The sequence below is a fragment of the Osmia bicornis genome, chromosome 12 (genome assembly GCF_907164935.1).
Source record: "Osmia bicornis bicornis chromosome 12, iOsmBic2.1, whole genome shotgun sequence".
Lineage (NCBI taxonomy): Eukaryota > Metazoa > Arthropoda > Insecta > Hymenoptera > Megachilidae > Osmia > Osmia bicornis.
In genome coordinates this window covers 4,170,440-4,196,317 of record NC_060227.1, presented here as the reverse complement: position 1 = coordinate 4,196,317, position 25,878 = coordinate 4,170,440, and the positions used below count along the sequence as shown (strand labels likewise).

Here is a 25,878-nt window from a genome sequence, read left to right as displayed (position 1 = left end):
CACAGATATGAGATAGACCAGTCATCTTATGAGAATTCGTGATACAATCTGAAATACCGACGTTGTATAAAACCTTACAGGTCTCCTCCGTCTCCGTACATACATTTTGTAAGCATTATACGCATAAAATAAGTTTGTTTTATTAATTAGTATACAATAAATACAGTAGCAAAAGAGAACATATTGTAATAATGTAATAATGTTATAGATTTAGAAACCCTAAAATGTTCTGCTTACTGCTGAATGACTATAACATTTTAGGATCCATAAAATGACATTTCTGTAATTTTTGGTTTTAGTAATTTAAATGAATTCTAAGACTATTGTTTGAGTTACATTATGATCATGGAAAATGCTATTTGTATGAATAAAGCGTAAAAATTGGCTATTTTTTAGGAAAAGACAGTTTTCTGCTTTATTAGTTTCACTGATCATCATCTGATAGCGCTACTAATACTATTTTCAGAGCGCGCAATGCATAGTTGGAAAACTACAAAATTGAAGCTTATAAAATATGTTTAGCTTGTTAAATTGATTACAAATTAATTATAAACTGTTTTCAAGTACCATTTTATGTAACAAATTGTATCCAATTTATCAAGGTACAATGTGGTCCGTATACATAACATCATATGCAGTAGTAACTTCTATGTTGTAGTAATAGTGATTGATAATATAGTGAAGTACAAATCTGTTTGACAGAAAATTGTTAGTATGGCATATCCAGTAAGTGTATTTCTATATTTCAGATAAACAAATTTGCTATAGATAAATAAAATTTTTAATTTTCATTTACATTTTGTTGTTTCAGGGATCAATGTATGGAACAACTGATTCCCAATCACAAGTATCTCCTGAAGTGCAACAATGGTTTGCTGCTGTAGATAGAGATGGTAGTGGAAGAATAACTGCTTTAGAATTAAAAGCTGCTTTGGCAAATGGACAGGGAGGAACATTTTCAGATAATGCTTGCAAACTAATGATCGGTGTGTTTTCAAAATCCTTTTAATGTATAAACATGTTTGAAAATAATGTATCTTAATGTTTAGAATTATTTGCCTTTTTGTTTTTTATAGGCATGTTTGATAAAGAAAAAAGCGGTACAATAGACCTATTTGAGTTTCAAGCTCTTTATAACTATATCAATGCATGGCTTGGTGTTTTTCGTGGTTTTGATCGTGATAATTCAGGAAATATACAAGAAAGCGAACTTAATGCAGCATTAACACAAATGGGATATAGGCTTAGTCCAGAATTTATTTCATTTCTCATCAAAAAAAGTGACCCTGATGGTCATTCTTGTATTACTATTGATCAGTTTATTGTATTATGTGTACAGATCCAAAGATTTACAGGTAAATAATTTATAAAAATTACAGGGTAAAAAATACATATAACAATAATAATTTATATAATTTTTATTACAGAAGCCTTTCGAGTAAGGGATACTGACCAAACAGGAAGCATTACTATTGAATTTGAAGAATTTTTAGGCGTTGCACTTAGCTGCAGTACATAGCAATTCTTATTTTTAACAATTATTGACTTCAGTATGTTTAATTTAGCCTAACCTGATGTACTGTAGTTGCTTATAACATACTATTATAATTCAAAGCTTATTTTATTAAGATTTTTTATCAAGTCATAGGTGTATATTGCGATAGTATTAGCTGCATATTTTATTAGATAGCAAATGACTTTAATATTTTCAGCAAACAGTAGAATAAAAATAAAATATTTAAATTGTATATAACTTCTCGGTTATATACATACGATACTTATTAATTTATTATTTTATTAATAATACTTTTTTCCAAGTATAAAAATCAGAAATACTTCGTACTGCAACAGTCTAACGCACTTTGATGGTAATAACAGATTCCTTTGGTATCAAAAACTATACCCCATTACTCATTGTCAGTCAGTGTCTCAAGGAACAGCAAGGAGAGGTTGATACAGTTCTTCTCTCAACAATAGATATGACGGCTTCACCACCAAAAGCGGGCCCCTGGCGTCGGTATTGGGTCCACACCCCTTTGCACGCAGCTCAAATAAAAGCCGGCACAGGGTGCAAACCCCAGTGTCGGCCACATGCTAGGTACCCCAGATGGGTACATACATTTCTGAACATGAACAGTATGGAATATCAAATCCTAAGCTAGTTTATATGAACCAGACATAATAAATAATTTACTGAAAACGGTAATGTTTAAATTGTATGTTTAAAGGAGGTATTTTATAATTCTGAAACTATTCTAACCTATATTTATTTTTTATAAAATGTAATAACTTAAGCTATGTATGTATTGGAACATGACAATAGCAGCTATTCATACAATATATGATGTTACATGATCAGAAGACAGCTAATTACATAGGTAAGGACATGACTTAAGAACTTACTGAAGTATAATTTAAGTATGAAATCTGTACCTCAAATGACAGTGATATAAAGTATTTATTACCTACCTACCTACCTACCTCACATAAATGAAAAACATGTTTTCAAACACTTATTACATGACAATGCAAAGTGTTAAATTAAGAATTTACCTATTATACAACAATATGTATTTTAATATTATAATTTATGGATACGAATATGAACAACATTATATAACAATTATCTATTTAACATAGATGTTTTAATGAAGCTATAAATGATGAAAAGAAAGCTTGGAGTCATGATCCTGCATTGTCACATGCTAGACAGGCACAAGAAAGAATTCAAGAGTTCAGCAGATTGAAAAGGGCAAGGCATCTTCTTGATGCTATTTCTGTCACAAATGAATTATTGGCAGATGGTTCAGATGTAGAAATATTAAGCCTTGCTCCCACAATAATAAAAAGATTGAAATTCTTAGGAGTGTTTAGTACATCTTTAGGTAAGAATAATACTTATTTGAACAGAATATACAAACCCTTGGATTCATTTTCATACTTTGAATTAAAAATAATCTTCATAGAGAATTTCAATGGAAGTACAGCAGCATCAATATTGAAACCACATACTGGTGTCTATCATTGCTGTACATTCTGTTCAAGTGGTGGTAAAAAAGAAGCCATTTGTGGATGTGGAGGAACTATGCCAGGTAATATAACTAATCAATTAAGTAATATGGTATTATTAATATAAATAGCATATTTCAAATAGTTCACATCATTGTTTAATTAAAGGTGGATATCAGGGATGTGGGCATGGTCACATTGGACACCCTGGTGTTCATCATTGGTCTTGCTGTGGATCAGTCTTGCATCATGGCCCTTGCTTAATACTTCAAAAATATGTGCATCAGCTGTTAATATAGCATCATTGGTTTGAAATAAATTTTATTTTTTCATGAATATCTCATCATTCTTATAAATAAGTATTTATTATATACAAATAGTATTACAAAATTTATAGGTGTGGCTTTCTCATTTTTATTACTATATTACTCTTATATATTATAGGAATGTTTAACTTGTACCTCAAATGACAGTCTCATATTTTCAGTTTATCGAAATAATTTTTAACTTATAATAAAAACCATACAGCATACTTATCACATGACAATTCATACTTATATATACATATGTTAATAGAACTATCAGTTTAACATACCGGTAATCCATTGAACCAAAAGCATCTTTCATTTCTTCAAAAGTACCATTCAAAAACATACTTTGATCATATTGTGTCAAGAGTATATTTAAAAGTGCCTTTGCTCGTTGTAACACTGCTTTCAAATATAAAGCAACTCTTTTACCAGCTCCAGCTGCTGTTTCACTTGCATGACCTCTGTGTTGAACAGTCCACATGCATTCTTTACAAATTACCTAAAACATGAATGGTGTATTTAAAATATCATTAGTTGTACAAGAAACTATTACATAAATAAGAGATCATATTATGAACCTGTTGACAAGCAATGCAATAAAATCGTAATGCGTGAATGGGATGCTTTTGACACAGTGCAGTACGTCGCACTTTAGTAGCTTCCCAAATCGGTCTTATCGTATGTCTCAATGGTTTCAATTCCATGGTGACTTGTTGCTGGTGTTCCATTCCGCAATTTAAACAGAAATTACGAAGGCATGTGGAACACTGAACAAGTGCCTTGAAAAATATTAAAAGCAATATGTATTTGTATACCTGCTGTAGATAGAAATTTTTAATACTCACAATAACTTCATCTGTACAAGCATCGCAAAGAACTTTGTTTGCAAATCCGGAACGTATAGCATTCATCACTAGCCGATGTTGAAGAGGATAATGTGGAGGTGGAATTGGAGAATTAGCATTTGGTAATGGGAAATCACATAAAGGACATATTTCATAGTAATTGCTGAACGGGGTACCATGAATTCTGATATCTTTAAAGAATCATGAATACAAATTTATATTTTAAATTAGATTATATTCTTCTTTCTGTAATTTCAGATTACTTACGTTTGCTCATTAGTTCCAAAACACAAGGTGAACATATTGGATGCAAACAAGATAGTAGTCTTGGTTCCTGCATTCCTTTACCACATCTTGGACAGTGGAACTCTTTGGTTCCCCTGCCTTCCAGAGAAGAAATAGTTTCCTTCTGTGTGCATTCGCTATTTATTCCATATCTTATACCATAAGGTAACTCAGAAGAAGATTGATACATAGAATTTGTCTTGTTCATACCCCATGTTAAAGACATATTCGAATATTCATCATAACTAAATGAAAAAAGCATTCCGTTACATTTTGTTATATTATTATTTTCTAGTAGTACCTACCGTTCATCTTTAGTGAAATGTACTGATTCTGTATTAAGAACAGGGCATGTATTTTCGTTTTTTCGATCGTGGAATGTAAGATTTCTATTGCAAAGTTCGTTGCTCTTATTTTCCCTATCCATCGACGTTTTTCCACCGCAACAACTCGTTACAGATTGATATTTTGGACATTTAATGAAATCCATATAAAATATTCTGTTATCAACCTTGTTCACAACTGAATGCAGTTTATTACAAGTTAATTATATCAGATTCAAAGACATTTTTATATAAATAATTATTTTTATTATACGTAGATTTAATTAAATGGACTCACCAATTTAGACAAACGTATTACGTCCAGAAACTCGACGGTGGATAGAACGAATTCGTTTTACACTATTTCGCCCTTGCTATAACGTAACGAGTTAAAAATAACGCTGAAGCAAGCGCAAGTGAAGCAAAATTATGGACACTTTATACTGTTTTATGTTAAATTCAGATTTGCCATTTCCTACTTAGTTTATATAGAATTATAATAAAATACAAACGGATTAAAATTAATGGAAATTGTTAAGAAAATATAAATGTTCAACATAGGATATTATTGTTTAAAACTAAAACTACTGTTGAGTAAAATGAATTGATACTTAAATCATATGGATAAAAATTTTATTATTTATCCATACACAGTGTAAAAATAATATTGATGATATACACATTAAAGAGCAAGTAGTACATACAAAGAATATATAGATAAAGAATGATTATGATTTATAAATACTAATTCCAATACTTTCTAAGGCCGTAATCAAACTGTGTTTGATCATTGTGCTACAGAATCGCTGATATGTACAAACAGCGATATAACTACGAATAAAAATTTTCAAGTACACAATACAAATAATTATATATTATTTGAAATGAATCAAACATGATACAACGAAGTAAACGTGTTCTCGTATATCTCTAATCGAAACTTAAGTATATCTGTTGTCATTCATCTTTTTATACAGATGGCCATTCTTTCTTTTCTGTATGTAAAATCATATTGTTAGGTACATATTTAAAATTACAGCCTTGTAACTGACTAGTATTTTACGTTTTTTGTTTCTTTTTTGGCCAAACATACACAAATGTGCGTCACTATACGAGGTTTTACGCTCTATACATTTCTGAAACGTTCGATTAAATTAAAACAATTTAACGCACGATGCAGTTTGACGTTTATAAGTACAGTTGTTACCTCATGTTTTCACCCTAGAACCCACTTTAATAAAGCCATTTCGAGATTTACCGTTTCTCGCTTGACTACTGTTCTTTGCTTTGCGATGCTCGAATAAGACGTCATCAGAATCTGTATCCGATTCAGATAGTACCATTTTATGTGTTGAAACTACGAAACAAACAGAAATTTATTTAATCGAGGAATATTATTTTAAATTAAAATGGAAGGAATAGTGTTTTACATGTGCTACTGTCGTCTTCTGGTTCCGGTTGCAAAAGAGAGTAACGTGGTGGTTTCTTCTTGGCGCGAAGGGAACGTCGTTTACCTGAACATATTCTTTGGCATAGGCAAACAAGACCCCAAATAAGACCAACCCAGCACACGACCAGAGATAGTAATGCTATTATTACATAGAGAATGCTCCAATCTGAAAAAGCAATTAATTTTTAACTTAGTTTATTTTAATTTCGAATTTTAATTTATTACTCGACATATTTTAATTAATATACCGCAATTGGAATCGCCATTGCCGAAATATTTCTGTATTAAATTTTGCATCCAAAATGCTTCGCACATACATAGCCTTGTCTCTTGATCACACACCCCATGACCTATTTAAAAATAAATTTTATACAGAAATGAAATACTTCCAATAATATTAGTTAATAAAAAATGTTTACCAGAACAATTATTTTGGCATACAGCAGTATCAATATTTGCAACTGATAGTTGAAGAAGACCAGAATCTTGTTTTAATTTTTCTTTTAATCGTTTGACCACTTCCGGTCCAGGCATAGTCGTTTTTCCTCCTTTCTTTTCAACGTAGAAGATTAAAACCGCTCTGCCCGTATGTGGTTCTGCTCTTAAATTTCGAACAACGATCGATGCTTCGTCTCGTAATAACATTTGCAACTTTACTATCAATGAATTTTTCTGTGATACCGTTAGCATGTTTGCTCCAATGTTCAGCGTTAATTCAACCAAATGCAACAATTGTGGATCTATACAAAGAATAGTGAATAATTTGTATTAAACCATTTCTTACTTTAAAAAAAAAATTACTTACCAGTTTTCACTATCACGGATACAGTATCCTCGCTACTAAGACCTTGATCATCTACTACTTTTAATCTAAAAACATATCTGCCTGGAACGACATCTGTTACCTATAAAATAAACAATTTTAATGAAGATATGTATTATAAATTAAAGTTTTCTACTGAGATAATGTTAAATATTATTACCATTAAAACAGACGATTTATCCGTATCTTGGATTATAGTGCCTATTGCAAGACTAGATGAATCTCTTGTCCATATCCATTCACTAATTCTTAAATCATCAGTCGACTGAGATCCATTAATAATCAGTGCACTAATAGGTGCTACAACAACTTGATCGCCACCTGCGTTTGCTTTGGGAGGAGCATTTTTATCTAGGAAATAAAATTAAATTGAAAAGAACGTAAAAATTTTAAACATTTAAGATGAATTTCAATACATACTTTGCGTGACTTTTACTTGCACAGTATCTGAATTTTTATTTCCGTTATCGTCGATTACAGTTAACTTAAATTCATAATCACCCTTTGTTAATTTTGTAATATTTGTAATTGATTCGTTAACTGCAGAGAATTCAGCCTTATTAGGTCCACTGTTAAAAAGATTTTTTATTATTTTGTCATGTAACAAATGTAATAAAATAGATATAAATTTAAAAGTACCTCACTTGCTCCCAGTGATAAGATACGATTTTAATATCGTCTTTGCTTTTTCGACCATCGAGTACAGTTTTGGTTTCTGGTAATGCTATAGTTATATCTTCACCAGCATCAGCTGTTTAATAAATCAATAGCGATTAAACATTACATTGAGATTAAGCTTTTAATTTTATATAAATTACCTTTAGGTGGTTTATTAGTTGGTGGTTTTACAAATACATGTACTTCAGCTGTAGAAGACTGTTCAGAATCATCTGTTACTTTCAGCACAAATGTGTACATTCCTTCCTCTAAATTAGATAATTGTAAGTATGGAGTTCTTGTGTTTTGCATATCTACTGCTTTATTTTGATCCGAAGGACTCTTTGTCCATTCCCAGCTTGCTATCCCATGATCATCTGTACTCAAATTACCATTGAGTGTCAATGTATTCTGAGGTAAATATATAATAATATCTTGACCCGCGTTAGCACTAGGAGGATAATCAGTTACTTTCAAGACTGTTATGTTAGCACTTGTAGAGTTAGTAATATGATCAGAATCTTCAACAGTCAACCTAAACAAGTTTCGAGATGTTAAATAATTACTGTAGATTGTAAATATAATTTGTTAGATAGAAATAAATATTTACTTAAACGTATAATTTCCAGGAATAAGATTATCTAACTGTAAAGTAGGTGTATCGACTAGATTAGGTTGATATCCAATAGGACCCTGTTGTAATTCCCAGTGATAAGAAATAACTCGATCGTCGTCTTTACTCGAAGAACCATCTAATACTGCTCCAGTATTCGGCAATTTTACAACTTGCGAAGCTGGTGAAATTATGGCAATTGGTGCCTGATTTATTCTCTTGGCTATAAATAACAATGAAATTATTAAATAAACTAAATTGAATTCAAAGAAATACATGTAAATTGAATAGCACTTACGTGGCAAAACACTGACATTTGCATATGCTTCTCCATAAGCATTCGCATTCGAACTATTCACTGTTACTTTAAATGTATACAAACCTTCAGAAAGATTACTTAATTTAACAGTCATTCGATTCTGATCAGTCATTGTGCCAGTATGGCTTTCAGGTTGACTTAAAAGGCTCCAAACATAATTGTAATGTTCATTTTCCTGCTCAGCAGGGACAGTATAGGCAGATAAAGTTACTTCATTTTCTGGTAAGCGTACTTCTTTTGAAACAGCAGAAACTAATAACTGTTTTATGGTTGGTTTCATAGATGTATTAGAATCTTTTTCATTTTCTGCCTTTGCTTGTGCTGTTACCCCAAGTTCTATATCCTCTACTAAAGTACAAATACCTACCGAAATGAATACAAAATATAATTTGAATTATAGAATACAGAATCATTTTTATAAGAAACATTCAATAGTATAATTACCCGCGATATTGCGTTTGAATCCAATAGCACATTCACAAATTCCAACATCAGATTTATCGTTTTTAACGCATACTTCATTTTCTAAACAATCTGGTTTAGTGATACAACTTATCTCGCTTGTTTCACTAAAAAGTATGTGATCCATTTCAGTGCCATCCATAAGTAAACTTCTAAAAACATCAAATATAAAAGTATTTACATTTACCATAACAAATATAACATAGAAGTCACAAAATTATATATAAAGTTTACCCAGTATCGTCGTTTATTTGATTTAATAATATACTCCATATTTCATCCTCTTTCACTGGTTTAACCAGAACCATACTAGGTGGATTTTCAGTTGCTAAATCTTTTCTATATAAAGGTATACATAATTTGGAACTTTCACACTGCACATGGTAACAAGTACCATTGTGCATTAATGCCACATTACATGTGGGTTTAGTACAACATACAGCTACACAGTGTTTTATCTCGCTTACATGAGGTTGCATAGTATATATACCGCTAGAAAAATTTCCACGAGGTGTGTAACTCGTGAATACTTTGGGAAATAATCCAGGACACAGCATTTGCCATTTCGTGTCCCAATCTGAATAGTCCCCAACGCAACTTCCAAAAAACAATAAGTACAATCCAAGGTAAAAGATCTCAAACATCTTAAGCTGAAAAAAAAAGTTGAATGTACTATTATTTTGTGCTTTACATATAATTCTACTTTAAACTTGCAGTTTCTTGTGTATATTTTGAAGAAATTCTTACCTTGTTTTCGTGTAATTCGAATTCAAAATAACGAAGGTTTAAAATTGTTGAGGTAAATTCTGGTTATTTTATGAAACATCTGTCACCTTCTGAACTACTTTACTATCAAATACAGATCGCAGACTGTCGAATAAACGTCTCGGTGGTATTAATTCTAACTTGCGTGCAGACGTACACGGCACAGGCTTATCATATATTAGCAGCATGTTATTATCAACACCAGCAGCTAATTAACTATAGGGACGATTATCATATTTCCTGTTACACCGGAATACAGAAAGATCGACTAAGGAAAAGGCGATAAAATTTCAGCGTGCTAATAATCTCTTATCCAAATAATATTGATATCGTCGTTATTTAGCACCATGTGTTATTCATTAAACCCAGGAAAATAACCGTCCGTAAACCCTACACGTTATGTATATCGTTTGACAACTTGCGCACCTGTATTATCTGTATTTGAACAAAGTATTCGTAGAGGTCGACACCAGTGAAAATAATCAACAAATAAATTAATAAAATTTGTTACACCTTATTTTATATTACTTTTATTATATTATTTGCTTCCATAAACGCTTTGCCGTATGTTTAATCATATCATCTCTGTTGCTGTACGTATTGATCATGTAAATTAAACAGCTTACACATCTTATCATTCGACTTCTTGAATAATAATTACATAGGCAGCAAAATAAATTTATGGATGAACAATTTGTTTTGTGGAATGTCTTTTTTATACAGCTGACTAAACTTAATTTTAAAAGGACAAATTAAAGAATCGCATTACTTATAAATTGTTTATTTAAACATAAAATTATTATTAACGATTGACAATAGGTAAGATAAGCAGACACTTGACTACTGCTCAACAACATCGACACTACTGCCACTGGCGAGGTATTCGTTAAATTCTTTACGGCCGTGCATTCAAACACCGGAAAGAGGTATGAACAAGTTCGCCGAGTTCGTCGTGGGTGGGCTGCAAGCGAACACAACGTGTGTGTGGTCCAAGCGTTCGTATGCTGGATGCGGCTGTCGCGAACGTAGAAGATGCAAGACGCTTTGTTCGAACGAAACGGGGAGCTTTCTCCGTGGCAGACTATACTTACTCGGGAAATAATTGGTGTTTAGCTGTGAGTAAAGCATCTTAAAGAATTACTTTTATTCTGAAAATACTTGTACTGTTTATCTTGGTGTTGTACACGTGATGTTTTGTTTTTAATTGAGCCAATAGCGTGCCGGAACATAACAGTTAAGAAAATGATATGAAATTGAAATTACCGCAAAGTAATCGAACCTTTTTTTTAATTGATAATAATATTGGATGAATATTAATTATTTTCTTTTTTTTTTAGATGAAACTCCGGTTGATTTGTTGCTTTCTAATTTTTCATCAAGTATCATCGGAATTGACGCATAGTTTCGCCGCCAATTCCAATGGTGAAAATAAAACATGGAAAAGTTTGGAGTTGAGTTCCAGGCACCTGCCGGACAATTACCTGCTGGACAGGTATCCTATAAGTGAATTACCATCTGATTCCTTGAATTGCCGTAGACCAGCAAAATGTGTAGAAATGCAGAGGAATACATGCATGGGTACAAGATTACCATATACTACTACTACCTTGGAGCTTATACGTGAGCATGTGACCCAAGATATTATAGAGGTATACCAGACTTATATTTTGTTTCATTAATATTATATGCATTTATAAATATATATTTTCTGATTTAGAAAAAGAGAAATCTTGAAAGCTTTAACACTATACTTTTCATTTGAGTCCTTATACCTGCTATTCCAGGTACAGACAAACCCTATTTAAAATCACCTCAGGTACTTCCTGCCTTGACTTTTATACCTGTAGTGTTTCATTGCTTTCTCTTGTGTTACTTTTTCAAATAAACTTTTATTTATAACAAAAGATCAAAGAGATAATGTTTTTAATTAATTATTTTATTTTCTAGGAGAGATTACACGTATTACAAGCATTAAGACACATGCCAAAGTGTTGGGCAGTTGTCCAGCCCCTTTTATGTTCAATATTCATGCCAAAATGTATTAATGATACAGTAGAATTACCATCTCAGGAAATGTGCAGAATGATTTCAGGACCTTGTAGAATTATTTTTAATTATACGATATGGCCGAGTTTTATCAAATGCGAAGACACAGAATTATTTCCTAAATTATGTAAAAATGATATCAGGGAGTTGAAGTTTAATATTTCTGGCAAGTGCCTGAAACCTTTGGTCCCAACTGACAATGCGCTTGCAATATTTGAAGGAGTTGAAAGTTGTGGAACACAGTGCAATGACCCACTTTTTACACCAGATGAACATAAACAAATTCATTCTTTTATTGCTTGGGCTGCAGGAATTTGTGGCTCATTTAATTTATTTACAGTTGTAAGTATTATGCAAATGAAGGAATGCAATCAGATAAAATTACATTTTATTTGTATAAAATTTTAGGTAACGTTTTTAATCGATTGGAGAAGTGCAAATAAATATCCAGCTTTAGTGATATTCTATATCAATTGTTGTTTTATGATGTCCTGTATTGGATGGCTTATTCAATTTACACCAGGAAGCAGGGAAGTGATTGTGTGCCGCAAAGATGGGACATTAAGGATGAGTGAACCAAGGTAGCTTGCACTTAACATTTATAATAATTTTTATTATAGAGTATCCTTGTTTTTATATAAAATTATTTTAAATATTGATGTATTTTCAGTGGAGAAAACTTATCATGCGTGGTAGTATTTGTCCTTGTGTATTACTCCCTTATGGCAGCTATGGTGTGGTTTGTGATTCTTACATATGCTTGGCATATGAGTTTTCAAGCATTAGGCAAAATCCAAGACAGAATCGATAAGAAGGGTGCTTATTTTCATTTAATTGCTTGGTGTTTCCCACTTGTTCTCACTGTTACGATTATGGCATTAGGAGAAATAGATGGAAATAGTGTTACTGGTATATGTTTTGTGGGTTATGCTAATCATGCAGTCAGAGCTTGGTTTTTGCTTGGTCCTGTACTGATTGTTTTACTAGTTGGAGGATACTTTTTATCCAGAGGTATGTATGAAACATACATTTATTTTATCTTATCTATGTAATCAAAGTAATAAAATGTATTCTCTTATATGCTTTCCTAAAGAACATAATCTGTAAGTATATTTGTTTTTAGGAATAATTGTTAATATTTCAACCATCATTAATATAATATAGTTTCACTAATATTATTGTTAACATTTTTAGGATTAATCACTTTGATTCGGCTGAAAATAAGTAGCCAAGAAATTATATCTGAAAGAGCAAGTGCTAAAATACGAGAAACCATCGTGCGTATGGGTCTATTTTCGATTTTCACATTTACTGCAGTTGTTGTAACATTTTATTGCCACATTTACGAGTTCCAACATTCTTGGGAATGGCGTCAAAGCTTCAGAAATTACATGATGTGAGAATAATACTGATAGAAATTACATAGTACAATGGTACACAGTACACACCCAAAATCTTGTCTATTATTTACAGATGTGCAATAACAACAAAATATTTGGATATTTCTGAATGTAAAATGGAACTTCGACCTAGTGCTGCAAAAATGCAGTTACATTTACTTTCTCCATTTTTTGCCGGCATTCTTATGTCCTCTTGGGTTTGGACTGGTTCAACTGTAGACACCTGGACTAGATTTCTCAGGCGGTAAGACGGCGAGAACTTTTCTGCTCTTAAAACCAAATTTAATATGTACTAAATCAACCTTATCTTCATCAGAACTTTCAATTGTGAGACTGAAGAACCCATCAGATTAAAAAAACACAAAGTTATTGCTCAAGCGTTTGCAAAACGGAAGACATTCAATAATGCTGGTCGATTATCGATTAGTTTTCATAACACACACGAGGATCCTGTTGGTTTAAACTTTGATCTAAACTCTGTAGCTTCTCAGGATTTCAGTTCGACGTGGGCTGCTGCACTGCCAAAGTTAGTTACACGTAGAGGCGCGCTTGTTGGTGGCACTACTGGCTCTGTGTCTAGTAACAGAAGAAATTCTGTGGACTCTGAGATCAGTTTTAGCGTGCGTCGAGTGTCAGTAGAATCTAGAAGGAACTCATTGGACTCTCAGATATCGGTTCAAATAGCCGAGCTGAAGACAACGCGAAAAGTTGCAAGCAGCTCGCGTGGTCGTCGGGGAAAGCGACGACGAGATTTTGGAAAGTCAAGATCCGGTAAAGTGGGACCATTGTTCAGAAGAGGTAGTACAACCTCGCAAGAAAGTCAGCTTGGTGCGCAGATACTATCCGCATTAACCATAGGTGGTAATTCAAGAGTACCGCCGGTTCAAGTGCCTAATATGAAGAGACGATCAGCAAGTGCTGGACTAGATGAACGTACCCTAAACTCTAAATTGTTCGATGGAAAGAACGCAGGTATGCTTCTGCCGTTCTTATTTCCAGGACAGAGTGGTAGCGATGAGAATTTAAGTAGCGAGGAAAAGCGGCACCAAGGAATGTCAGGAAAAGACGTGGATGTTGAAGTTGGTAATGCAGAAAAGGATGATCAAGATAGTGACAGCGAAGACAGTCAACCAGAGGAGGAAACAAAAATGCTAGACCCTGAAGAACCGCAGGAACGTAGCAAGAGCAAAAGCAGTAACAAAAGCTCCAAAAGTTATGGTCATGAAAGTGACAGAAGGAGTAGAGAGGGTCGCAGAAGCAAATATCTATTGCAAGATGAAACTATTTTAAAACACCTGTTTCAAGAATCTAGTGATATAAAATTAAAAAATGACGCAGAAATAAAAGAAATCTATAGAAAAGCTGGAATAGGCAATCTGGCTTCTAGTCTTACCTCCTGCTGTCCTGAATTAACAAGGCTCATGCAGTCTGAAGGACAAAATACTAATGCCCGAGAAATGGCAACGCAAACTTCTTTACCATTGGACATTCTGGAGATGGAAGAGTTGAAACAAAGCATAGACGAAATTATTAACAGTCGACATTGCAGTTCAAAGGGTACGCAAATTTCACCACAACTGAATAAGAACAAAAACATCGCTACATAACTGTAAGGTACATTTTTAGAATTTATACTTTGAAGGCGTGACTGCAACAAAGTAAATTTAAGGGTCTTTTTATTATCCTTGCTTAAGGATGGTGTTTGTTGAAAAAGATAACCAGCATTGTATGACAATGTAATAGTGCCAAAATTATACTTAATTCGTCGTGTTTAAGTACGTGTACATTTAATAGGGCAATAGCATGACATTTGATTGTGTATGTATAGTATTTCAAAATAACTTAGGTTTAACAATGCATATTGTTTAATTTTATACTTTTTATTATCAGTGAAATTGCGGTAAAATTTCATTATCGTAAAAAATAATTCAATTTACGATACTAGAAGTATAAATGTATTATAAACATAATTTCCTTTTATACAGTACAATTTAAATCTATTTTTAATATTGCTCTGTTGCTTACAATATTTGTAAAATATATACCCTATTGTACTTAGAGTACACAACTGATTTTTACATATATGTGCGTAACTACATTTTAGAATTTCAATTTTATCTTATCATTTACCACAGACTTTTCGACAGCTACTTGATTAATGTTTATTTTAAACATAGTATGCAAATCAATTTCAATGTATCTATATAATCTAACATTGATAACGAGTACATAAAACGCATTTTTTTTATCGTTCTATCATAAAAAGATAAGTGTATGAATGGAGTAACTTTTTTTTCGTCTTTTTTTTTCTTTCTTTTTTAACAATTTCTATTTCTAAACGCAAGTGTAAATGTTTCATGCAAAACAACGTGATTGTACAAATAATTCTTACATAAGGGACAAATCTGCTGACTTACAAATTTTATATTTTTATAATATATTAAGATAAGATATTGTCTGGTACTTTGATAATCCTATGTATGTTTACTTTCCTATAAGATCTCGAATATTACTTTTATTTATGAAAACGGTTACTGTCCACGTTTCTCGAAACGTATCTAAAATAGAACATCCCTAAAATATCCGTTTGAATATTATACATCACATTGAAACTACCTCAGTGAACGTTTATTACGAGGCTCGCTATCATGTATGTAATTATAGAAGAGGGTCTACCCGTTATCGATAATTGATATTTCCTACGTACATTTTAACACGGACTTTCTGCGTTCCGTCCAAATTTATCCACAGAAAGTGTTAACTATTCTCAATGTACAAGTATCCCAATATATTATCTTAGGTTCACATGTAATCATGATGATGTTCAAAATTCATAAACACGTATTAAGAACAATGTCTTTTATTCATTTCTGTTCAAAAATAATGGTAGAAAAACAAATGTAGTGTTAACAAACCCTGTGTTCCTTGTCGATTAAACATCTTATTTTTGTATCTCATACAAAAAAGAAAGGAAGTGGAATTTCATTTTCCTAGCAAGATCTAATACAAATGTTAAAGGCATTTCTAGCTGCGACATTTGGCTTTGTGTCTTCTTTGAAACGATGGGCAGGTACAATTAACGATATCTCTGTTCAATCTGTCCGCAAATGCACGATCCTCTTGTTCAACTCGCCATATTCTTATGCTTTCAAATCCGGTCCGATATTCTCGGCTACGTATTTTTTTCCTACACTCGATACAAATACAGTCGGATTTTAGTTTCGAGAAAAAGTGTGTACAAAGTATGTGTATACGTGTGTAATAATACACACCTTAAAAACGCGGAACAATACATATACATATGTATATTCGATACGTGTAAACTACATGTACATTTACTTTCTTATTTGCATGCACCGCGTGTAGCTATTTTCTTTTCATATTTTGTCATTTTTTATTTATTCGATTACACAAACAAAAAATAAACAAAGTTATCGAACGTATAAAAAAGAACATAATATAATAATCGTTTTATTGTTTGCACGTATGTGTGTTGCTAGTGTTTTTTTATACACTTAATTTACATCAGGCACTACAGTGCGTGTAGTGTATGTCGTTACAATGATTAGTCTTCCCTTTTTTTTTATTGCACACGAAACGCACAAGCCATACGAAAAGATCATTTACATGCTTCAGCTCCGTAACGTATTCCGGTGAAGAAATGAATGACCGTATTGTTTCTTGAGCATTTCGGTTAACACGTTCGCCACAGCTGACGCGTATAGCGCGTAAATTTGTTTGTTCTGGAATTGTTTCCGCAGCCAACGTGTTAGAAATAAATGCGTTGCTTTTCTGCATGCACCATTATTACTAGACTTTCAAATGATGTAATTCAATTGATGACACGCATGCATGCTGTAACGTTCGTAACGGACGGGGTTAAGGATTGGGGAAGGTAGAAAACTTGTCGTCTTTCTTTTTATTCACCGCCACCTTAATGGAGGGAGGAGATTAAAGTAAGATCGAACTCGGCACCTAATCCCCGGGCGAGGCTACTTGCTCTTAGCGTGAGATTTTTGGTGTTTAATGTATTCGTTACCCCAGATGAAGTTGTCCAACGATTCTCCTATCACATAAAGTACCGTGCTGTACGCCAACATTGTAATACAGAACAGAGTTCGCGTGGGCAAGTTCAACACGTGAAATATTGGGTATACCCAGACACCGCTTTTGCTGAATATTATAAGCATCCTGAAAAAATTTGTTAAATTATAGTAAATCGAAATACTTAGTATAATTAAATGTTTGGTTTGTAAATTATATCAATAAATTCGTGACGTACCATATTAAATAAGATACCATAAGTGCTTGGATGCCTAGGATACCCTTTAATCGTTTTGGATATTTTCTTGGTGCTACAATTATCTCTATTAAAATAGAGGCTACAATCGTTGTGTGCATGAGATGATTCAACCACCATGGAAAATAAGGATCAAGAGCTTTTGGAAATACCAGTTCACGGTCGATGGCGTACAAAGACCAGAAAATTGTCGCAACGAACTGTAAAAAAAAAAATTATGAAAAATTGCGAAATGTTAAATTTTCATATTTTTTATTGTTTTCCACACTTACCATCGCGGTTGGAAAAGCAAAAGCTGCGTGTACATAATCTTTTAATTTACGTATGAACGGTGGCTTCTTGGGACTGACGGTGTTTGTACCGAACCAATCGTTCAGTACGCATATAAAGAAAAATACTGCTTGAATGATCTGAAATAAATAAATAATTATTATAATTAATTAATACTCTTTTTCCTTATTAATATAAATAACTTTGTTGTTTATTATTTATTTCTTCTTTTATTACGTTAGTTTTAAAATCCTATTATTTCATAAATAAAATATATTTTATTTTAATACAATATTAATACGATTCGTTATATCACAAGTGCGTGTCATTCGCATCCTTTCATGTTTGTTTCATGCTAGCTACATACGTCAAGCATTTGTATCATAATTGTGCGTATACAAAATGCGCTGTTCTTTCATTTGTGTTATTGTGACACATGACATTTAGTAAATCATGCTAATCTCATGCAATTGACTCTGTTCAACTCTCTGTTGAATTCAACAATAATGAATATTAATAAACAATTTTATTGTGTTTCATATTGATTTTTGAATAATAAACAAGCTAAAGTGAATTAGACTCGCTCTAGAGCCAACCCTTTTTCGGCCATTTCCGGTCAGACCGGAAGTAGCGAAAAAAAAAATTTTTTCGGCCATTAGTTAAGATTTTGACCCACTAAACAGAATGGCGCAAAAATTTTTTCGATAACTCTTACTGTTTCGCCTGTGCAAAAATGACAGAAAGTCTATAGCTCCCTTCTCAAGATTTTCCATCTTAGATACGTGTTGGCTAATAAATCACAGAATTTATTAATGTATACACGTCGATTGGTTAATTTTTCCTTACACCGTAATATTAAATTTATGAAGATGACTGATAAGAATAAAATAAAAATATTATGGTACCGTTATGAGAACATTTCAAATTATATAACGGCAACCACTTGACCGTATATGATATGCACGTGCCATAGTTCCACGGTGACATGGAGTGGCACTCGTATAAAATTAAGTTTTGCCCTTCTACAAGTATTACCGCATTGCAAACTAGCCATAAACGTAAACACCAACAGGCAGTAAGTGATCAGAAAAAAGCAATTGCTTAGTTCTTTTTACAGTAAGTAATTGCTGCAATCACTTGTTAGAAGAAACACGTGCGTTCTAAGAACTAAAATAAGATGGTTCCATAAAAACGCGATCGGTCAAGGGTTAAATTAACAAAGTTCATTTCTGTTATATTCAACTTGCTATTAGTCGGAAATTAATAGGTTAATTGCCACCAAGGGTGTCCGATGACTAACGACTTAAATGTAATGAATAATTAATAAAAGATGAAGTCATTTCCATATATATTATTACAGATGTGACAATCAATGCGTAAAAGATTTTATATTTAACAGTTATAGTTTTCAACATCTATGAATGATTAGTTTAAACACAATAATTTCCTCTTGACAAGCGATACATAACTACCGCTAGCCATAACATGCAGTTATCAATTCACAGATTAATTTATACTTGCATTTTCACTAGATAACGTAAAATTACATAAGAGTAATTGGCAAGTAGCCTAGTTATACATAAGAAAAAAATGAAACCAGGTCACCGAGCCATCATACTAACCGCGTCCCAGAATGTGAGAAATTTGAATTTCCCGCCGAAAGCGTTGTGCGTTCGAGCGATACTGGAGGGTATAACAACGTACGTATAATCATAATACACTGAAAAAGTATACAGCAGACAAGCGGTCACATGGAATCCAATTCGTAAGCTGTCCCGCATCTCATAAGTGTGTCAGTGTTTTCAGTATACTGAAACGGTTTAACAAGTTTTCATGATAATGTTCGTACTTGTCGTTAGTAATCGTATATGTACTGGGTTGTAAGGAGACGATTAAACGACGAGGTATTTATCTTTATAGATGAATCAAAGAAGAAAACTACACGAACCAACTCGCTTGGTAACTCGAGAAATGTGAAATGTATTTCGGACGAAACTTTTGGATCCCCCATTTTTATCGTGACAGAAGAAAGTTTTCCTCGACGCCATAGTGACATCTCAATAAATTCTCTAGTTGGGTTATTATTAAAGCACAACTTGTCATATGTTGAGCATGATTACTACTATGCGTTTGTATTTTATTTATTTACACATTGATAAATATATCAATCGATATTCACCACTATTATCATTATTTATATTTTTTTATATATTATAATGTATTATATTATATTATATTATATTTTATATTATATTATGTGTCGCAAAATATCAGGTAACAAAATACTAAAACAATAGCTATTACATTATATTACAAATTACGTAAGAAAGTTTACTCTCGAATTACGTAAACTGTACGCAACATAATAGTATAAGAATGTGCGGTGACTGTTGAACTTTGTGACTAGTAGAAAATTAGATACTATCATAAGGCATAATCCTTCAAGAAAATTTATTTACTTGCTCATGCACTATCTTTTGATAATTTTTTATTCGCTCGATAACGTTTTATTTGAAAAAAAGATACGAATACAAATGGTAAGAAAAATGTAGAATGATAATTCGTTTTTTAAACGACTGAATTGTAATCATGAGCTTTAAGTAATCTACTTAGTGATAAAAATTTTAAGAAAAAAGATTGCAAGTATAAAATAATTGTAGCTATTCATTTCTATCATCTAAAACTTTTAAACAAAATTTAAAACAACATCAGTTTTATACGTTATTAAATTTTAACATTATTTCCAAATTATTAATGACTCCAAAATACCCGCGGTAAAGGTAACGATCCCAATCGGTACAATATATAATTTTTTATGTTGCACAATTTTTCGCCTTGTTCATTTAATCATAAATAATAAAATCAGAACATTCAAGGCAAGTGTAAAGTCTACGAATTGTACCTATCTTTAAACAGTAAAAACCGAATACTGATAAAATAATTGTTGTTGACAAGAAGTAATTTAGTCTATATAATACAACAACAAAAACACGACAATTAAATTAATTAAGCGCTGGCTATTTTAATTTGCAACTCTAGAAAATAGGGGGATCCGTTTTAATTACATCCATTTCATTGTAATAAAAAATGATAAAATGTCATCACTAAATAAAATTGTAATTTTATAACGTATCGATAATACTGACGGATCAAATTATCTTATTAATTTTTTTGGTGTCACAAATGATTTCTTGTTTGTGAATAAAATCTGTTTGGTCTCACTAAAAAACACTTAATTTTTCTCAATCACATGTACAAAGCCCACACAAATAGTATCGATCGCATCGACGGTCCACGACTTACTGACGGGTAGGCGAAAATATACCAGGAGAAAGAGAGAAGTAGTTCGCCATGTGTATGAGACTCATAAATTCGATTCAAAAATCAAGATTTGTCCAAGTGTTTGTAAAGAAGAAAGAGAAGTGTAAAAAAAAGAGGAGAAAAATGAAGAAGAAATCATGTACCCGTAAGTTAAGAGAAATATGCGTGATAATGTGTGTTCAATCGCATGCGACACACTACCGCGTTGTTTTGTTACCAACAGAGTTATCATATTAGCTAACTTGTATCTGGCAAGTGGTACATACACTGTGTTTCTAATTTTCATCTCTCAGTATTTTTAAACTACAACGTTCATTGACTTTGCCGATGAGTACATAAACAAAACGTGCGTAATGCAGCGTGAAAATAGAATATTTTCAAACGAACATGGGCGTGTACAAAATAGAGAGGAATCGTGAAGAGACAGAGACAAAAAATGCAGCTGACGACTATCTTCCTGCGCAGATGAGCTGCGCATGTATTTTTGTAGATAGAAGCTGGTCTTTGGTTTTGTTTCTTACTATCGTTTTTTCTCTTCAAAATGCATTGATATTTTTCTTGATTAACACCATTCAAAGTAAATGTTGTTTTGATAAACACAAACTCGAATTACAAGTTTATAAAAGTTCAACGGTGCAGCACACTTGTATCGTCACTAGACACAAATGTAGAAAACTTGTTTCAACTTCGCACGCGCTTTCTAATTGAAACTTAACGAGGAGTTGAGCGAAGTCTTCAAAGTAAAAACTGCTGTAATGTATTACGTGTTTTGCTTTCTACTATTATACAACACTTACAAACTTGTACCAGTAAGTTTAAAAAAAAGTTACGATCAAATACTTTACTGCTCGACTCTTTAAATATCTGCACTATCTATAGTACTGTTCAATAGACTAATTTTATGCGATAGTGATATATAAAATTCGATAAGCTCATAAATAAATTAGAAACACGTTTCAAAAAAAAAGTCTTTACTAATTCATATAATTTTGACACTGTGACTAATGAACTTTCAATAAACCTTGTAACTATGTTTCAATTAAAGCGACATTATTTTGAAAACAATAAGTACTACGAGAAGGTGTTATGCAAACGTAAAAATGTGTTACGTTATACGCGTAGTTATCAGTGAATGAGTAAATATGTATATGAGTTACATATACAGAGAGATGGAATTGTGTGGTGAAGCTTTAATTACACTGATTAAGCAGAAACAAAGTGCCATCTATTGACGTTTTCGTGATGCTGACATACATGTATAGCATATATAGTGACTGTTTTTAAATATTTAACGAAGCACAGTAAGTAGGTACTTACTTATGCCTAACATATAAATGCATTTTATAATTGAATCCTTTACATTTCTATTCAAATAAGAATTTAAAATAACAGGTAAAAAAAAATTATTTGAAACATTGATAGCTCTAATACTACTATTACAATGAAATTTTATATTTTATGTAATACAGAGGTCGTTTAGTAATTGCTTTTATATTTCAACTCTATTTATCAATTATTTATTTAAAAAACTTCTCCCTGAATATTAAGTTATAATCAAACAATAATTTGAAGCAAAAGCAAAATAGGTTTGTTAATAAAGAAAATGTATTAGGAGTACTTACCAGATTCCAGAATGTTAAATATCTCCACTGTCCTACATCGAAATTTTTGTACTGGTTCGTTACTACAGGAATGACCAACAAATACGTTTTATATACCGTGTATGCAGAAACCAAAAACGCCTTCGCGTGAAACAACTGATTTATGGTCCATGCCATTTTGACGAAACACTACAACACACAGAATAATGTATTAAAAAAAAAAAGAATATGACTCTTTTCTTCTTTATTGTTACGATTCTTTAGTATTCTACTATTTCTGACGTTATAGGTTAGGTTATTAAATAATAAGTGACATTCCTTGACACGTGTCTCTGTATGACATTTACATATAATGTTATTTGGATTGTTGCTTTATCGCATTAACAAATAATTGTTTATCTTTTTTACCAAAAAATGTAAAAAGATAGTTTTATATCAAAGTACTCCGTTTTTTCCTCGTTGAAGGATCAATACAACTACATCGACCGTTCACACGTTTTGTGATACATTACTTTGTCAATCGCAAAAATAAGAAATCGTCATGAATCTTTTTTTTTATAACGAATATTGATCTATTTAGGTGCGATCAGGTTTTAAAAAAAGAATACTTGATGATTTGTCACAAGCAAAGAAAAATATTGTTATTATGTTTGTTAAAAGAAAATGCAAATTTTCGTCAATCACAATATTCTTAATGAATTATTCTTACGGATTGCTAACAATAAGGTACGTGTAAGCATGTTAAGTGCCGTCAAGGTGAACAACAATAATTATATCATCCGTGAACGGTGATAGACAAACGGAAATCCTCATGGTAATGTATTATACACACTTTATCCCTGCATATATCTATACAATTTTACACTCATGCACATGCATGAGTATTACATATAACACATGCGTTTTACATGAAGTAGATTATGCGGACATGGGTGGAGGAATGCCAGAAAAAAGTTAATTATTACTAATTATCATTAATTGCAGTGATTATTTCCTTTTTTTACATGGAAAATTTAAATCAACTCTGGTTTGACAAAGATTCACTATTGAAGGAAAAAAGTAGTCTACATTGCGTAAAGCTTCAGTTAAATTATTGTAATATTCATGAATTTTTTAAAGAACTATTTTTTGCTATTGAGTTTTTTTTAAACATTAATTACTTTGTTAAAATGGCATGTAAAAGAGCAAATTTTTTGTTTTAGATTCCATTCAAATCGATTTATAATTGCGAAAACTTGTCAACAATTTCTAAACAGTGTCTTATGGTCTATCTTCAGTATCTTCTCTTAATTATTAGTGGAATTAAATTCAAAGCTAATATCGTTTATCAGAATACAGTAAAATGAACGCTGTACATAGTAGGGCACGCTATCACTATAATTATTCAGAATACTATCTTTTCATTCTTTAATTTAAATTTTTCGTTAACAATCTTACAAAATTAACATACTAATGAAACTTACGATTAGAGTCTTTCACTATTCTTTATTCAACCATTCGATGATACTAAATTTATGACACCGGTCACTGATGATCCCAAGACATTTAACGCGTTAAAATGAAACAAATCACAATTTTTCTCATTCGATTTTTGCGCAATTTATTTAAATTCTAGTTTATTTCTTGAATTTTTCTCATATCCCGTTCGGGCACAATATTCATTCTAACAAATATTTATTAGCGACCTACCTGGTGGAGGCGTCGGCGATGCAAGACCTGTTTCCCGAACCTTTCGATCGAGGTGCATGCACCCAGTGGCAAACGGGAGAGCGTGTAAACGGGCCACGGGCAGATGGCAAACCTCGTTGATCCACGATGCAGAACAATTTTAATGGAAAGCCGGCCACGAACTGATAGCTGATCGTACCCCACGACTCGTCACGGCAACGATGAATGTATCAAAGGTACACAGTCTCGTACTCTGATTCGTCGGGTGTACATAATCAGAAGTAGAAAGGGACTTCGTTATCGATATATATATATATTTTTAATTCGGCCGCAATTCTGCTTTGGTGAACAAATTTCAGCGACTAAAGACAGACGGTATCGAGGAACAGAATGAGCTCCTCGCTCACTCGAGCAAGCACCGTTACAACTGAACAGTATCGTGCTCGATTCGAAACTCTTTTGAGTCACGCGGTGATTGTCGTAAATAAAGAAGCTGTCATTAAGGGGACATAAACGAATAGATTTATAAAAACCGAACATTAAATCTTGAATAATTTCTATACACGTTCATCCGGTTTTCTTAATAAGGCGCTGAATAAAATGATAATTATATTGAATATATGTATTGTCGGGATGATAATTCTAAGTAACTTTTTGCTGTACATATACCTGTTGTTCGGGTTTAGTTTCTGAGGGATTCGCAAAAACCTGCTGCTAATATTACAATGAATTCTTATCTGCTCTTTCTATAAGTCAAAGGCGATGCCGACTGCCACTTGAGAGCCGTGTTCTATTTAATTATATCATAGCGAAGACATATGTACATATACATACATACGTATATGCTATCGAAAGTTGTTTAGAATCATCATCCCGATAACATATTAAAAAATATGCGAGATCGGTGAGGTTGGTGAGATATCGCTGGTGTTTATCATGTCTAGACCAATTGTAGTGGCCAATGGTTGTGACATTAATGTCTACGAAATAAAAAACCAACTTATTACAGTCAAGTCTCCTATAACGCGATTAATTCGTAACGCGTTATAAGAAAATCCGAATTAATTGAAATTAGGAAATGTGTTCTATGGAAACCGCGTCATGAGGAACATAGTAATAAGACAAATCAGATTAATTTACATATACCGTGTTATGCAGAAACCGCGCTATAAGAAACTCGGAAATAATACAAATTGAATGAATTAGTACCGAGTTATATGGAATCTTTTTCTTTTTCTTTGTCAATGTCAGCCGAGACGGTTGACGGTTGACCGGTTGACCTCGAACCTCGAGCGTCGTACGTTGTGCGTCAGTCAATTTTCGAACGTTAGGCGAGGGAGTCATGAAAGATGAATGCGAAATATTCGAATTTGAATTGTTGCCCAATAGTTGTTTACGCGGAACATTTTA

General features: G+C 32.4%; 5 protein-coding genes across 15 annotated transcripts; 2 read left to right on the top strand and 3 right to left on the bottom strand.

The window, feature by feature from the left end:
• Window positions 1-21: 21 nt before the first annotated feature.
• LOC114871383 (peflin) lies at window positions 22-3,345 on the top strand. Of its 7 annotated transcripts, none has more exons than XM_046288155.1 (9): window positions 26-108; window positions 467-726; window positions 812-986; window positions 1,077-1,355; window positions 1,428-1,868; window positions 1,978-2,378; window positions 2,641-2,885; window positions 2,967-3,092; window positions 3,178-3,345. In XM_046288155.1, exons 2-5 carry the CDS (start codon window positions 715-717, stop codon window positions 1,517-1,519), a joined length of 558 nt encoding a protein of 185 aa, XP_046144111.1. In that variant the 5' UTR covers window positions 26-108; window positions 467-714; the 3' UTR covers window positions 1,520-1,868; window positions 1,978-2,378; window positions 2,641-2,885; window positions 2,967-3,092; window positions 3,178-3,345. The 7 variants fall into 7 exon arrangements, with proteins under 7 accessions (XP_029033040.1, XP_046144111.1, XP_046144110.1 ...); XM_046288154.1 differs by having other exon boundaries at window positions 1,428-2,202; window positions 2,296-2,378; XM_029177204.2 differs by having other exon boundaries at window positions 659-726; window positions 1,428-2,378.
• A 69-nt stretch (window positions 3,346-3,414) lies between these two features.
• On the bottom strand, window positions 3,415-4,997 carry LOC114871379 (tripartite motif-containing protein 45-like; the record flags this gene model as incomplete). Its single annotated transcript, XM_029177190.2, has 5 exons — window positions 3,415-3,819; window positions 3,899-4,099; window positions 4,166-4,356; window positions 4,433-4,695; window positions 4,756-4,997. Coding segments are annotated over 5 exons (1,224 nt in total), but the record flags the coding sequence as incomplete, so codon positions are not given.
• Window positions 4,998-5,389: 392 nt separating this feature from the next.
• LOC114871375 (dyslexia-associated protein KIAA0319) lies at window positions 5,390-10,279 on the bottom strand. Of its 2 annotated transcripts, XM_029177180.2 has the most exons (15): window positions 9,845-10,278; window positions 9,332-9,747; window positions 9,080-9,249; window positions 8,615-8,998; window positions 8,314-8,539; window positions 7,865-8,238; window positions 7,686-7,797; window positions 7,467-7,615; window positions 7,207-7,397; window positions 7,029-7,128; window positions 6,643-6,963; window positions 6,472-6,573; window positions 6,204-6,389; window positions 5,981-6,130; window positions 5,390-5,909 (listed from the first exon to the last, which is right to left on the bottom strand). In XM_029177180.2, exons 2-14 carry the CDS (start codon window positions 9,739-9,741, stop codon window positions 5,982-5,984), a joined length of 2,874 nt encoding a protein of 957 aa, XP_029033013.1. In that variant the 5' UTR covers window positions 9,742-9,747; window positions 9,845-10,278; the 3' UTR covers window positions 5,390-5,909; window position 5,981. The 2 variants fall into 2 exon arrangements, with proteins under 2 accessions (XP_029033013.1, XP_029033014.1); XM_029177181.2 differs by having other exon boundaries at window positions 5,390-6,130; window positions 9,332-9,769; window positions 9,845-10,279.
• Window positions 10,280-10,771: 492 nt separating this feature from the next.
• LOC114871374 (protein smoothened-like) lies at window positions 10,772-16,573 on the top strand. The gene is made up of 8 exons (XM_029177179.2): window positions 10,772-10,977; window positions 11,200-11,511; window positions 11,810-12,250; window positions 12,317-12,489; window positions 12,579-12,919; window positions 13,103-13,304; window positions 13,382-13,552; window positions 13,625-16,573. The coding sequence occupies exons 1-8, from the start codon at window positions 10,864-10,866 to the stop codon at window positions 14,913-14,915; spliced, it is 3,045 nt and encodes a 1,014-aa protein (XP_029033012.1). The 5' UTR covers window positions 10,772-10,863; the 3' UTR covers window positions 14,916-16,573.
• On the bottom strand, window positions 16,153-24,671 carry LOC114871381 (androgen-induced gene 1 protein-like). 4 transcript variants are annotated; one of them, XM_029177195.2, is made up of 6 exons: window positions 21,025-21,678; window positions 19,501-19,688; window positions 17,881-18,018; window positions 17,591-17,808; window positions 17,348-17,499; window positions 16,153-16,495 (listed from the first exon to the last, which is right to left on the bottom strand). In XM_029177195.2, the coding sequence occupies exons 2-6, from the start codon at window positions 19,657-19,659 to the stop codon at window positions 16,449-16,451; spliced, it is 714 nt and encodes a 237-aa protein (XP_029033028.1). In that variant the 5' UTR covers window positions 19,660-19,688; window positions 21,025-21,678; the 3' UTR covers window positions 16,153-16,448. The 4 variants fall into 4 exon arrangements, with proteins under 4 accessions (XP_029033028.1, XP_029033030.1, XP_029033029.1 ...); XM_029177197.2 differs by lacking the exons at window positions 19,501-19,688; window positions 21,025-21,678 and adding exons at window positions 22,822-22,989; window positions 24,490-24,671 and having other exon boundaries at window positions 16,153-17,499; XM_029177196.2 differs by lacking the exons at window positions 19,501-19,688; window positions 21,025-21,678 and adding exons at window positions 22,822-22,989; window positions 23,510-23,611 and having other exon boundaries at window positions 16,153-17,499.
• Between the last annotated feature and the right edge of the window lie 1,207 nt (window positions 24,672-25,878).

Coding starts and splice junctions, on each gene's coding strand:
- LOC114871383 (XM_029177204.2), top strand. Junction 987..1,076: donor TGCTTGCAAACTAATGATCG/GTGTGTTTTCAA, acceptor TGTTTTTTATAG/GCATGTTTGATAAAGAAAAA. Junction 1,356..1,427: donor ACAGATCCAAAGATTTACAG/GTAAATAATTTA, acceptor TTTTTATTACAG/AAGCCTTTCGAGTAAGGGAT.
- LOC114871375 (XM_029177181.2), bottom strand. CDS start 9,741: ATGTTTGAGATCTTTTACCTTGGATTGTACTTATTGTTTTTTGGAAGT. Junction 8,540..8,614: donor AAATGTCAGTGTTTTGCCAC/GTAAGTGCTATT, acceptor TGTTATTTATAG/CCAAGAGAATAAATCAGGCA. Junction 7,616..7,685: donor TATCACTGGGAGCAAGTGAG/GTACTTTTAAAT, acceptor TCTTTTTAACAG/TGGACCTAATAAGGCTGAAT.
- LOC114871374 (XM_029177179.2), top strand. CDS start 10,864: ATGCTGGATGCGGCTGTCGCGAACGTAGAAGATGCAAGACGCTTTGTT. Junction 11,512..11,809: donor TGACCCAAGATATTATAGAG/GTATACCAGACT, acceptor TTTATTTTCTAG/GAGAGATTACACGTATTACA. Junction 12,490..12,578: donor TTAAGGATGAGTGAACCAAG/GTAGCTTGCACT, acceptor ATGTATTTTCAG/TGGAGAAAACTTATCATGCG.
- LOC114871381 (XM_029177194.2), bottom strand. CDS start 19,659: ATGCGGGACAGCTTACGAATTGGATTCCATGTGACCGCTTGTCTGCTG. Junction 18,019..19,500: donor TTCTCACATTCTGGGACGCG/GTTAGTATGATG, acceptor TATTTATTTCAG/ATCATTCAAGCAGTATTTTT. Junction 17,500..17,590: donor ATGGTATCTTATTTAATATG/GTACGTCACGAA, acceptor AAATTTTTTCAG/GATGCTTATAATATTCAGCA.